Genomic DNA, 12953 nt, shown 5'->3' with positions numbered 1-12953 from the left:
AACACTATCAGAAGCTGTACTAATGTCTTAATAATCTTTTGCCCTGTGCCGTAAACTTGCCATAGCACATCGCTTAATACTTCAAGTCGACTAAAATATTGAGAGTATACGCGACCGAAAGCGTTGTGGAAATTATAAAATCAAGTAGTTTCCGTCATGTGATGAGCGTTCAAATTGTTTACTGCGACGCGTCAACACAACTAGTTGGGACATCCAAAGATGGGAAAGAGATTACGGCTTGCGTTTGGATATAGCCAAACGAACGCAAGTGAAGACAATATAGAGGATGAAGAAGACAATATAGAGGATGAAGAAGACGATATTGAAAACGACGAGCATATAATATGGCGCATGTCTCTCACTCCACCGAAATTGGGTGACATGACTGTGCATACCACAGATACGACGACGAATGCGTCTGAACTGTTTATTTTACATGATGATATTGAAGAAGACGATTTGGAGCCCGTGCACGATTGCTTTGACGACGACGAAGTGGAATCGACGCGATTGACGAAGCGGTCAAGAGTTGACGACGACAATGATTCGGTTGATTTGTCATTGTCACAGTCTGGCGATTCCAAAGAAAAAGACCACATTGATTTGCATTTGGACAGTCTGTCTGCACCTGAGCATGATGCTATTATTGAAACCTCACAGGTTCAAGATACCCAAATTAGATTGGCAATGCCGATTATCAGAAAGCGAGACCCGCAAGCGATAGATCTATCTTCATCCATCCCGATTGACATACCATTCCGAACTCCGACTCGCAAGCATGTAGAGATGAGTACCCCAGTGGGAAGCAAACACCCGAATCCGACTTCAAAGTTAGCTCAATTACTGCTACGTACAACGCAGCGCAACGACGACACTGAAAAGCGTGATCGGAGACGGCTTTACACTTCTGGCGCAGCTGGCTTTGTCGCGTCGTGGATTTTAAAGGTGCAGAGTGATGTGCAGTTAAGCATACTTGGGAACGATAGTCCTTCCGTGAAAAGTAATCGGCATGTTGGCCGGTATCATCGGAATTCTGCGTACGAGCTGTGGACGGTCGAAAAGGAGAATCGCGGTTTTGGACGGACGTCAAGAAACTATGCAGGTTTCACTCTTGTTTTGTTAAGGAAATGCTACGCGGGTGATACTGTGTTGGCACTGTTATTTGAAGAGGCGGCAAACTTGTCAGATTCAATTAGTCGCACGACAGACGACATGTCTCTCACAACTCTGCTACTAAAAAATCGATTTCTCAGTCGTGGCACGGTGTTGAAACTTTTCAAACCCGTCTGGAAAATAAGTCTACAAGAAAATGAGTTGTGGGAGCTGGAACAGGCTGGATATGCCGGCGAACATGCAAGTCATGGGATTATGATGTGTATTAACTGGCAAATTGATTAATTAGTTGTATTTATTCTGGCCTGGGTCATTTGCTGAGAAAATCACCGAGCTCGTCAATAGAGTAATACTTTTGCTCGACAGCTTTCCGCTCTCCAAGCTCAATTGTCTTGAAAAACGCCTTCGCTTTAGGATTGGCAGCAAGCGTTGACACTTTTTCGTCTTTCATCAAATGCTTCCGACGTTTAGCTTCGCGACGTTGTCGGCGTTTCTTGGTGTAGGCGGCTTCATCGTCTGAATCCGAGAGATCATACATTCCGTTGCCGTTTTGTCGCTTTCTAAACCCACCATGGACACCTTTTATTATATCATTAACAAGTCGCTCGTCCTCCTCCAGTTCGTTTGCTCTGTACTGCCGTTAGTGATCTGGTGACCCTATCAATCTGAATACTTACGCAAAAAGTTGCGCAATCTTGTCTTTATTCGCCGTGTCAAGAATCTTGTCATCGACCATTTTCTCCAGCTCAGAATCATACTCATCATCACCATCACTGTCACTCGCACCACCTATTCCCGCCCACTCATCATCACTCTCTTCGGCTTGATCGTCGAGTATTTCCCTTATCTCGGCTGTCCGCTTAGATGGCTTGGATTCTTTCCGTTGCGCTGTAAGGCCGTTTGTAAACGAGCTCATCTTGCCAATCTGAGCTTTCGAAGCTAGTAAGTCTGTGCTTGAGTTGCGAGTTCGAGTCTGCTGCTCTGGATTTGTACTATACTGTGTTTTCTGAGTCTCTGTGTCCGGAAACAGAGGGGACAATCCGTGCGGATTGTATAGATGCGATTGAGTTGCGGCCGGTGTCTGCACTTCTAACAATGTTTGATCTTTGCGGAGATCCTCAGGGTCAAAGCCGACATGCTGGGTTTCTTCAAAGAACTGCGAAAGCTCATCGCCGCCGAGAGACGCAGGCCGATCTGCGGAATGTTGGTCTTTCTTCGTCAATAACAAGTCTTCTTTTTGTAATTTTTCGTCCACGTCAGTCACCAAGCTGACTTCCTCTTCTGTTTCTTCTTTCCCCTTCTCCTCTCCGTCCCCCTCCTCTTCGTCTTGCTCTAGTTCCCTGTGCACATCGTCGTTATCATCTTCATCTTCATCTTCTTCAGCTGCATCGGAGAAAAATTCGGCGACATCCTCCTCGTCATACTCTTCATCGTCTTCATCGTCTTCATCGTCTTCATCGTCTTCATCGTCTTCATCGTCTTCATCGTCTTCGTCATCTATAAATCGATCTTCATCGTATTCGCCCTTCTTCTTTTTCTCAAGAGTCTCCTTCTTCCTTATTGCCTCTGCGTTCCTCCGCTCGCGCTCTAGCAACTCGTCAACCATATTGTCCTTCTGCTTACGTTCATCCGCAGTAAGTATACGGTCGCCTCGTGCCAACGCTTCCTGTTGTTTCTCCTCCTTCTCTCGTCTAGCTTGTTCACGCAGGTTCAACTCAATCTTGTTTTGCAGCTCGCGGTCGGTCAGATATCCTCGCCTTCGCATTTCCTTTGATGGCGACCTCCCTGCCGCATTCGTGAAACGTTTGTAGGCAGGCGCTTGCAGCTTGACTGGAGCCTTCACGCTGTCTAAGGTCAATTTCTTTCTGGGACTGGGCAATCCTGGTGCTAAAATTTCCAAATCGGAGTCAGAATCAAAGTCAGATAGACGAATAGTAGCTTTAGAAATCAACGCCTTTGACCGCGCTTTAGCAGCACGAATGATGGCTAGTGTGTCTTCGGGCAGGCGTGCTCTTAGAACCTTGAGACGTTGCTTTGCTGAAAGTGTCATTGCGGTTTGCTGCACTACAGCAATCTTCTGTGCTTCCTCAATGGCTTGCTTGCCTTTGAAATTTTGTCCAAAGCTAGCCACCGTACCCGGTCTCGCATACGCTTCATCACTTGACGATTTTTTGTCCAAATCGACTACATTCGCGTCCTTAACTTGAGCCAAATTTTTGACTTTTGCAAACTCACGGGTCTTGGGATCAGGCTTTTTATCGGTAATATAAGTATTACGCACAGGTGATGTAGGTGGAGTGCTGTCGAGGTCGGAGTGTGCCTGCTGAGAAGAGCTAGACGACAGTTGCTGAGGTTCCAGTGGTTTCGCTGCAGGCGGAAGAGAACGCGCGTTTCGCTGTTGGTCGTAGATTTTTAAAACTTCTTCTAGTTTGATTTTACGCGCAACCACAGGTTGCAATACCATCTGACGATCTAGGCACATTAAAAATTTGCTCGCTTCAGTTGGACAATGATGGACGTACTTCGTTGAATGCGTGCATTCTCTTTGTTCATTTCTTCAACAGCCTTCATGCTCGCCTTAAGAATGTTAATATTTTGCTGTAGAGCACCAACCAAATTCTCGACCTTTCGTGGCTTTCGCTTTTTCGCAAGCCCTTCCTCCGATGCACGTTCTTCTTCCAATTCTTGTTCAAGTCTGACACGTTCTGCCTCGGCCAGCTTGCGCTTAAGGACCGCCGCTCGTAATCTTTCCTCGCGTTCCAACCGCGCGGCGCGTATTTTTTCAGTCTTCTCGAGAAACTCACTGTCGCGCAGTAAACGGCCATCAGCATTTGATTCGCTGCTGTCTGAATAGTTTTCCAGACTGGTGTCAGAAACATTGTCTAATGGCAAAGACCTTCTTGCCTTGGCCTGTGTGATGTTAATAGCTATGCCGTCAATCTGGTTGGCCTGGTCATCATCAGACACACCAGATGCGTCTGAAAACATGGACTCAAGTTGAAATGGGCCAATCTTGGTCGGCTTGTCTCTACTTTCAAACATAGATATTTTGTTTTCGTTGTCTGGGTCGCCTTCTTCTGATGCTATGATTTGCTCTGATTGCTCGATAAATTCCTTCTTTTTCTTCGCTAAATGCAGCAGCATTTTGCGCTTTGCTGCCTCGTATGTCTTTGCCACATTTGTGTTCGGTGCAGCATCGCCTGTTCCAACACGTTTCTTCAACATCCCCGCAAGACCAGTTTTTTTTCGAGGTGCCGAACTTGTCTGCTCCTCAATCAATATGTCACTTTCATCATCTCCATCATTTTCGTCATCAAGATCGCTTGCGTCCTCGAGTAATCTACGCACTTTTGAACGCGGTGTCAACATTTGAATTCCATCGTTACTGCTCTGAGACCTTTTCGGTGTTGAGTTCACACTATTATCAGACTCAACTTCAGGAAATAATACTTCTGATCCTGTATATTCTATTCCTATCTGTGCATCCATTGCCCTCTCCCTACTAAAGCGAATGATACATAATAATTCACAAATTGGCACAAGTTGTATCTTGCGGCTTTAAACGCGTGTACTAAAACTCTAAATTGTCGCGTCATACACGCGTGGATTTGAGCCGCTTGACATGTGGGACAAATGGCTGCATGTCATGAACTTTTATTCGCGTTTCAAGATCCTGAAACCTTTTTATATTTAGTCAAACCTGCTTAAATACAAGTTCATAAAAAATTTGCGGGATTTAGCGTTTTGCAATAAACATCGCACAAAACTTTGATGCAAAGCTAATTATAGAAATGCGAGTAATATACAAATGCGTGAGCCATTATGATCCGCCACCTCTCGTTACTCTATCAATGGCGTGCTACCAAAACTGCTTGTATTGCCTCCTGCAAAGACGAAAACTGGTCAGTCCGAAGTCTCCGTATAAATCTTTCATACGAATCAGGTAGACTGCATAAAAGTTTGCGTATGACCATAGCATCGTCAATACTTTCACCAGCAGCACGTAAGTAATCCACCGCAGTCAATAGGCGCTTGATGTGTTCAGCTAAAGACTCGTGTTCTTGCATGCGAGTACACATCTGCCGCTCCATGATTATCCTGTCCATCATAGTGACGTCGCCATAAAGAGAATGTAACGTCCGCCATGCCATCTTGCCAGACGGCGTCTGTTGAATATATGACTGTACACTGTTATGTACTGACTCCAAAATGTATGTGAATGCAGCTGCGTCTTGATCGTGAGATTCTTCGTCGTCGGGATCAGTGTTTATGACTGTTCGCCACAATTGCAGCTGCTCTAGAACAGCACGCATAAGTATGTGCCATTGATAATAATTCCACTTTCCAATTAATTTTTCAAATCCAAAAGCTGTCACTTCAACTATTGGTTTTCCTCTAGTTTCACTTTCTTGTAAATTATGTCGCGAAACTGGCTCAGCGTCTTCTGGGCTGATCATTGCCTGATCCATTACCGCAATCTGCATCTTAAGTAGCACGTCTAATTCGATCAAAGACCTTATCCCAGCATTCACGGTTCTTTCAAGCTGTGTGTCGAGTTCAATCTCCTCTTCTATCGGCCGATCATCGTTATTGTCGTTTGAACTAGAGCTGTAGACTGGATTAGCTGCCGTGGCCGTCTCAGCCGCTAGCCGTCCGTTGTCGTCTGACGGCATTTTAAATGCTCTTAATACTGAAGACAACTCATGCCCGAGATAGCTAACAAGTTCGCGGGTCTGATGCTAGCCAGGATAGATTTTTATTATGCTTTCTTATGGGTGGAAGAAACGTTGGTACGCCTATATTATTGCATGCAGACTAAGAGCTTTAGCATGCCCAAGGAGATACCAAAATGGCAATGTCATGGAACGTTTTCAGAATGCTCGCCGAAGCTTTCTACAAATTCACATTTATTGTTTGCTATTAATAAAAATACTAAACGATAAATTATTTGTTTTACTATAGTTAATGGTATAACTTTGGTTATCCCTTTCGGTGCTTACGTTATATGCTTTGTTGTCTACACTACTGTGCTATTCTCGGACCTGCAGTCGTCTTTCAAAATATATTTGTTCATCTGTCATGTCACAACTGTCAAAATGAAGTCAACTTGGTATTTGTTGACAAAACAAATATTCAAATTTCATTCATAATATCTCTATTTTTTTCTTCAGTCTTAATTTATCATACAGTAAAGATAACAGAAGTTAATAAATAAATTATGAAAATGTTATAGTTTCTACGTTCTGAACAAAATCCATTTACCCTCACCTCAACCCTTATCGGCATGGCCGTCCGACTCCATATAAATCCAGCTTTCACTTGTTACAAAATCACATTGAATAAATCGACTTAAATACATCTAAACTTTTCTTAATGGCCGATAAAATGGATTCCACATCTGCGCTTTAACCCATTTTAAACACTCAGCCTTGTCCCGAGGGACTTTGACGTTTTCGAACTGTTCAACCCTTGCAACTCCGTCCTCTAAAGCCTGCAAAACAACCGCAGTCGCAATCTTAGCTGAAATCTCCCTGATGTCTGCAACGTCTGGCAATAGGGCCGCATCTTCGTCAACGACAGACGGTGCAAGCATTGCTAGCTCTTCAACCGCGGCACCAATTAACTTATCCGTCACCCTGTTCACACGGGCAAGAATGGAACCCATACCAATCCCAGGGTACACAAAACAGTTATTATTTTCTGCAATTTCGCGACCATTCACAGGATCAAACGGCGAACCAGTTGCAACTAGGGCGGTGTCATTCGTAAACTGCATAATTTCCGAGGGCGTAGCTTCATGAAGTCGTGTAGGGTTGCTAAGAGGGAAGACAATCGGTCGTTTGACGTGCTTTGCCATCTCACGCAGCACTGGCTCGTTGAATGCTTTTGGCTTAGTCGAGCATCCAATCAGTACATGTGGCTGCACTTTCTTCACAATCTCAACCAAAGATGTCGTATCTATTCCTTTCCATCGTTCGTCTTTAGCAGCATATGGCACTTGAGCTGGCGTCAATTTGCCAGCCATGGATTCCAACAACAAGCCAGGTTTGTCTACCAACCAAATATGGTCCATGACTTGCTGCTTGCTCACGCCCTCGGTGCCCAGATAGTCTCGGATCTGATCTGCAATACCCTGGTTTCTAATCAGTATGCAAGCGTTGCAAACTCAAAAATCAACTTACAGTTCCTGCCGTACCTGCTCCAAAAATGACAATTCTAATGTTCTTAAAATCGGCTTTCAAAACTTTGACCGCTGCAGTCAATGCAGCAAGCGTGACTGCCCCTGTACCCTGAACATCATCGTTGAAGCAAGGTAATTGCGGTCTATAAATTTCTAACAAACGCCTCGCGTTTAAAAGTCCAAAATCCTCAAAATGTAACACGGCACGAGGGAACAGACTCTTGACGCATTGCACGAAATCATCCACAAATTTGTCGTATCTAGGACCTCGAACTCGCGAATGCCTGTTACCAAGATACAGTGCATCGTTTAAAAGATCTTCGTTATCGGTTCCAACGTCAAGTGCAACAGGAATACAGCGCGAGGGGTGCACGCCGGCGCATAGTGTCATGAGCGCTGCTTTAGCACTTGATATCCCAATAGCACCAACACCTTGATCTCCAATTCCAAGAATCTAAACTCCAATTAGCATTTATTACTGTTCGAGTCATATTCAATACCTCCTCTCCATCACTGACGATGATGTAGTCCACATCATTTGCCGAGCCCCACGCCGCTAAGGCGCGCTCAATATGCTCCGGGTGATTGATGTCAAGAAAGCAGCCTTCCGGTCTTCGAAATAATCGGGAATACTGCTCGATAGCCTCACTCTGTTGCAATTTAGTTGGAAATTGCCTTTAGCAAAAGCAAAAATGCTAGCATACCTCCGTGGGTGTATAAATCACGCTAAACATCTCTTTCAAGTGATCCTGCAAGAGTCTAAAATACAGCACCTCATTTTGCACCTTCAAACTCATCAGAAATGTATTCTTTGATAGGTTATCTGCCAACGAGCTGTACTGGTCATAAGCCCGTGCCGTTTGATCCTCTTCTCAATGTCAGTTCAAGTCATCGCAGCACATAACTGCATTTACCTAGTGACTGTAACGATGCTGGTAAAAATCCAACCAAGTTAAACAATTCTCTTTCTTCAGCAGTAAACCCTGTGCCTCTGTTAAATTGGGACAGATCCAGCAATTCCTTTCCCTGTAGTAACACTTGTTAATCACACTTTCGTGTTTTACGTGCAAGAGATCTTACTTCATAAGCGCAATCAATTGGACCCGCCACTGCAAGTGGAATACGAACCGATTTGGCTTTTGGCATTGTTTCAGTTGACTTGCTAGATACAGAAGAGACAAACGTAGCGGGAGAGACCTGACTTTAAATATAGCGCTCACAAATCACTCACGCAAATCACTCACACAAATCACTCACCGTGGATTGAACTCTCTATGTTTGGAGTATGCGGCTCACTTTTCTTGAAAGCCACGAACTACTGTTGTTATGTTTGCGCCCTTATTCTCTACAGCGAAGTAGTAGTAAACGCAACGTACATATACACAAGTCGGACGGAAAAGACCTGGTATATACATATACAGTAGACATTGCGCGATTTAAATTTAAACATATCAAACTAGCCACCCGAATTGAAGGTAACACGCAACTGTTGCCCTTTTTTTCTATAATTTACATTTGACTGTAGAAAGTACACGTCGATTGATGACAATAATAACAATCTATTCACGAGCTTATTACTTTGTTGACTTCTTCTTGGGCTTTTCAGCCTTGGACGTGCCAGCAGTAGCCTTGACAACTTTCTTTACAATCTTCTGTTCCTCGATAAGAAAAGCACGCACAATCCTACACGCTGTTAGATAATGGTCCTTCGTTTAACGAAATCTTTACGAACCTGTCCCGAACGCACTTGGCGCAGTAAACGCCGCCATAGGCACGCTGAACGGTCTTGGTCGGCTTGGAAACGTTCGCAAATTCCCGTGGTCGAAGAGCAGGGATCTATCAAATATATGTCAGCTCTTTCGTTCACTTTTGTCTGAATCATTGTAGAACCATACTCCCGGAAGGAACAACTCGCACCCACCACACTTAACTCGGGAAGGAGTTTTCTTAACGTGCTGGTAAACAAGCTTGCCACCAGGGGTCTTAACGATCTTGACCTTGTTAGACCGGGTGTTGTCTAAACCTCATTAGCATTTCCGTTGCATCGCAGTATTCAATCCCCATTATCTTCTCCATCACCATAATTCGACCATGACGACAAAAAAAAACATTGAGATCAGTTAATATTGCGTAAAACCTACATGGATTTCTTTTTCTGTATGCGAGTCTCTGAGCCATCGTGAATGAAATGTGCTGATGTTGCTCGTGGTTGATTTAGACACTCTCCAATTTCTACCTTCAAACTCGTGTAAGTTTGATGTTCTCGCTGTAATTCCATTGTGTGGTGCGTGACTGTTGAGGTCTAAGCCCTAATTTACACTTTACCCGGATTGCGCAGTAAATACCCTTATTTACTCTGATGCTATTGGAGTGCGTATATATAATCACGACACATGTGTAAAGCGAAATTATACGATTGAGATTGAAATAAGATCAGTCCCAAGTCGATTCTGGTAATCAAAATGACTGAAGCAATGGAAGTTGATGATTATGAACAGAAAAACAGTACGTTGTGTACTGATTTGATTCTACTTTGTTTGATACTAGCAATATGCAGGTGTTCCGCGTGCACAGTTCGGAGCTAATGCGATGCGATGTATGTGATTAACGTATATTCAGACTATATGAATGGCTTACAGTTATAGCTATCGAAGGATGGATTGTCATCGTCACGAATGTACACGAGGAAGCGACAGAAGAAGACCTGAACGATTTCTTCGCTGATTTTGGAGAGATTCGAAACTTGCATCTCAATCTCGATCGTCGAACTGGTTACGTCAAGGTTAGCGATTCGCAGAGGTGTGGGTGATATTTTGCTAACAATAATTAACAGGGGTACGCATTAATTGAATACGAAACGCTCGCTGAGGCTGAAGAGGCAATCAACGGCGCGAAAGGTGTAGAGTTACTTGGGAAGGTCTTGAACGCTGATTTTTGCTTTGTTCAGGCTCCGCTAGAAAAGGACCAACGAGGAACTGGACGACGAGGGCGGAGCCGAAGTCCTCAGCGATAAGCTGACACCAGTGATATTTTTGGTTGCTGAATTGTACATTACATAAAGGGTTTAGTTATTAGGAGTTTATGACGGAATTGTGGGTCATCTGCGTCAGATTTAGTATGACTGGGGACCTCACATGTTTGTAGATTACAAATTTCTGTCAATTGCATTGAGTTCTGTCTACGATATAATTTAGCATTTGTTTTATTAACATCAACGTCACCGTTGACCGCACTATCAGCATCAGCGCCAGTGTCATTATCAACAACATCAACGTAAGGCTAAACATTGCTGGTAGAATTTACTCGAGAGCGATGCACTCAATTTCGACCTAAAAAGAGTTAGCATACTGTAAGAAAACCTCCATTGAAGTAAACTTACATGAGCACCAAGAGGGAGCTGATGGATAGCAATGCATGTTCTAGCAGGTCTGTGAGTGCCGAAGAACTGTTTATTGTGTCAGTACGTTAAAGACCACAAAAAATGACTTACCTGAGAATATACTTCGTTAACGGCAGCAAAGTCTGCCATGTCGACAAGGTAAATATTGACTATTGGTCTCATTAGAAGTGTCTGAACTCTTAATATTTATGCTTACCCTTGAAGATCTTCTCAATAGTAGATCCAGCTGCCTCGAGGACCGACTTAAGGTTGGTCAAGCTTTGAAGCTGACCAAATTTGTTAAAACCTGTAGTACTTACGAAACGCAAATATAACTCACAGCACCAGCCTTGATATCATCGATGATAACTACTCCTTCGGGAGTGATCGGAACCTGGCCAGAACAGTAAATAAAGCCTGTATGAATTTGTCAATAAACAAACCTACAATACGGATTCATCAGTAATACCATTGACAGCAATAGCCTGGGAGTAGGGAGCGCGGGGAGCAGCTGCACCGGAGGTAGAGATCTAAAGCTCAGTCAGTCTCAAGCCTATGCAGCCGCAGCTCAGCATTTTTTGTGCAATCTGTATACTTACTATTTTGAGTCCAGATGACATTTTTGATGGAAGAAGTGTAGGTTGCGAAGCTGAAAACTGGCGAGTGGTAAAGGTGTGAAAAATTTGATGAGACGTGAGGAAATTACTTGCAATTTTGTCCTCGGGCAGCCGAAGCGGGTACCGGGGAGACCGTGCTTTGGTGAACTGTCTGGATATGACCGACACTGCCTGCGCAATTGAAGTTTTCGAATGGCCCATTTTTCTGTTTATGTTCTTGAATGTTATTCCAAATTTTTAGTATACTTAAATTCTGTGTTTAATGGATAGTTGCGGTCCAACTTTGTAGGGCTTCTGTTTGACACGATATATCATTCTGACGTGTTCTATGCTTTCAAGTCACGGTTCAATGTTTACGTATCAGAATTGTATTTAAAGCCTAATTTCAATTAGATTGAGTCTGCATTGCTTACATACTTTGGTCGTATAAATTGCCCATCATTGCCTGATCAACATGTTATAACAGATCGTGAGTTCTTACTAATTTGGTACGTTGACAGAATTAAGGTATATGCAGTTTCCATTGCTGGAGATTAATAGAAACACTGAACTTTGCAAAAGATTCAGTTTTCAGACCAAATAAGACAACCAGAGCTAGAGAGTTTCTAGATCATCAAAGCGTTCTACCCTTAAATCAGTTGAGACAATTGCTTAAGAGCCTGCCTGCACTTACTGAAAACAAAACGGCTTAGGGCTGCCCCTCAAACACTACTTGCTTGATGTTATTCATTACTGGAATTATACCTGTTTTGGCGTCACGATTTCTTGGCGGAGCCTTTATAGATTGCTCATTCAGTATCAAGAACAACAGAAATAACAAAGCTTTCCCGCAATTCGGGTTTTCTAGCATTTTGAGCATTAACAAAAATACTCAGAGAGAGTCCGTTGATTCGATTCCATGATTACATTTCGCAATCTTACTGTGTGACCCGTACTAAATTTCAATGATACGAAAAAGCCATCTCACAAATAAGATTATACAATCAATTCCACGTCAAAATATCAGACTAAATAAAAATGAATATAGATTAAAGACCGAATATAATACATCCAATGAGATTATTTCTAGTAAGAAATCCCGTCCCATATACTATTTATCCAATCTCATCTCTCTTCAGATGAAAAAAAATCAACACAGACCTACTAGATTTTAAAATTAACAAAACAAGAAAACAAAATTGAACGGTAGGAGAATCGAACCCCTGTCATTTGCTTGGAAGGCAAATATGATAACCACTACACTAACCGTCCTAATGACATCCTAGAGGTTCAAGGTATATTTGTTTCCCACACTTACACCCAAGAGTCTAGTGTTTGCCGATCTTTATTCAAATACCGTGATGTCTTACTTATGCTTTCTACATTATTCTTCACCATTGTTTATACATCACGATATTATTTTTGGTATCATTGATCATTGTTATTAATACGATCGGTCTGAATATAATTAAGACCGGACTGACTATTACATTTGTACTTTATACCAATATTACCGTTATCCCAAGGCCTACCAATATTACAGTCATCCCAAGGCGTTTTGGGATGGATTTACCATAGTTAAGCTGTGCGGCGTAATGCGGGTTAGGGCGAGATTCCCAAAACCTCTATCCCAAAACTTTTGAAGCCAAAATATTTTGCAGATATTCTACACTGCCACCTCAAA

General features: G+C 43.0%; 6 protein-coding genes and 1 non-coding gene across 7 annotated transcripts; 2 read left to right on the top strand and 5 right to left on the bottom strand.

Moving 5' to 3' along the window:
* Positions 1–2: 2 nt before the first annotated feature.
* Positions 3–1630, top strand: V1512DRAFT_275242 (uncharacterized protein). Its single transcript, XM_066917818.1, has one exon. It carries the CDS (start codon positions 220–222, stop codon positions 1396–1398), a length of 1179 nt encoding a protein of 392 aa, XP_066771995.1. The 5' UTR covers positions 3–219; the 3' UTR covers positions 1399–1630.
* V1512DRAFT_260818 (MRC1-like domain-containing protein) lies at positions 1309–4789 on the bottom strand. Its single transcript, XM_066915938.1, has 4 exons — positions 3739–4789; positions 3636–3690; positions 1791–3585; positions 1309–1742 (listed from the first exon to the last, which is right to left on the bottom strand). Exons 1-4 carry the CDS (start codon positions 4600–4602, stop codon positions 1424–1426), a joined length of 3033 nt encoding a protein of 1010 aa, XP_066771994.1. The 5' UTR covers positions 4603–4789; the 3' UTR covers positions 1309–1423.
* A 1683-nt stretch (positions 4790–6472) lies between these two features.
* V1512DRAFT_270519 (malate dehydrogenase) lies at positions 6473–8440 on the bottom strand (the record flags this gene model as incomplete). Its single annotated transcript, XM_066917606.1, has 6 exons — positions 6473–7246; positions 7296–7748; positions 7795–7944; positions 7999–8162; positions 8209–8320; positions 8375–8440. 6 exons carry the CDS (start codon positions 8438–8440, stop codon positions 6473–6475), a joined length of 1719 nt encoding a protein of 572 aa, XP_066771993.1.
* A 428-nt stretch (positions 8441–8868) lies between these two features.
* V1512DRAFT_246862 (60S ribosomal protein eL34) lies at positions 8869–9472 on the bottom strand (the record flags this gene model as incomplete). Its single annotated transcript, XM_066914455.1, has 4 exons — positions 8869–8977; positions 9027–9130; positions 9190–9311; positions 9436–9472. 4 exons carry the CDS (start codon positions 9470–9472, stop codon positions 8869–8871), a joined length of 372 nt encoding a protein of 123 aa, XP_066771992.1.
* A 209-nt stretch (positions 9473–9681) lies between these two features.
* V1512DRAFT_260809 (uncharacterized protein) lies at positions 9682–10509 on the top strand. Its single transcript, XM_066915937.1, has 4 exons — positions 9682–9799; positions 9852–9890; positions 9940–10076; positions 10128–10509. The coding sequence occupies exons 1-4, from the start codon at positions 9757–9759 to the stop codon at positions 10305–10307; spliced, it is 399 nt and encodes a 132-aa protein (XP_066771991.1). The 5' UTR covers positions 9682–9756; the 3' UTR covers positions 10308–10509.
* Positions 10510–10593: 84 nt separating this feature from the next.
* Positions 10594–11491, bottom strand: V1512DRAFT_246860 (Endoribonuclease L-PSP/chorismate mutase-like protein; the record flags this gene model as incomplete). Its single annotated transcript, XM_066914454.1, has 7 exons — positions 10594–10623; positions 10674–10739; positions 10785–10843; positions 10891–10960; positions 11014–11090; positions 11143–11203; positions 11273–11491. 7 exons carry the CDS (start codon positions 11489–11491, stop codon positions 10594–10596), a joined length of 582 nt encoding a protein of 193 aa, XP_066771990.1.
* A 978-nt stretch (positions 11492–12469) lies between these two features.
* V1512DRAFT_t25 lies at positions 12470–12541 on the bottom strand. Its single transcript has one exon. It is a non-coding gene; the product is annotated as a tRNA-Gly (tRNA).
* Positions 12542–12953: the final 412 nt, after the last annotated feature.

Source organism: Lipomyces arxii (genome assembly GCF_038497795.1).
Source record: "Lipomyces arxii strain Phaff 12-163 unplaced genomic scaffold V1512scaffold_5, whole genome shotgun sequence".
Lineage (NCBI taxonomy): Eukaryota > Fungi > Ascomycota > Lipomycetes > Lipomycetales > Lipomycetaceae > Lipomyces > Lipomyces arxii.
This window is presented reverse-complemented; position numbering and strand designations above follow the sequence as displayed.

Coding starts and splice junctions, on each gene's coding strand:
- V1512DRAFT_275242 (XM_066917818.1), top strand. CDS start 220: ATGGGAAAGAGATTACGGCTTGCGTTTGGATATAGCCAAACGAACGCA.
- V1512DRAFT_260818 (XM_066915938.1), bottom strand. CDS start 4,602: ATGGATGCACAGATAGGAATAGAATATACAGGATCAGAAGTATTATTT. Junction 3,691..3,738: donor AAAAGCGAAAGCCACGAAAG/GTCGAGAATTTG, acceptor AACATTCTTAAG/GCGAGCATGAAGGCTGTTGA. Junction 3,586..3,635: donor GAATGCACGCATTCAACGAA/GTACGTCCATCA, acceptor TAATGTGCCTAG/ATCGTCAGATGGTATTGCAA.
- V1512DRAFT_260809 (XM_066915937.1), top strand. CDS start 9,757: ATGACTGAAGCAATGGAAGTTGATGATTATGAACAGAAAAACA. Junction 9,800..9,851: donor TGATTATGAACAGAAAAACA/GTACGTTGTGTA, acceptor AGCAATATGCAG/GTGTTCCGCGTGCACAGTTC. Junction 10,077..10,127: donor GTCGAACTGGTTACGTCAAG/GTTAGCGATTCG, acceptor AATAATTAACAG/GGGTACGCATTAATTGAATA.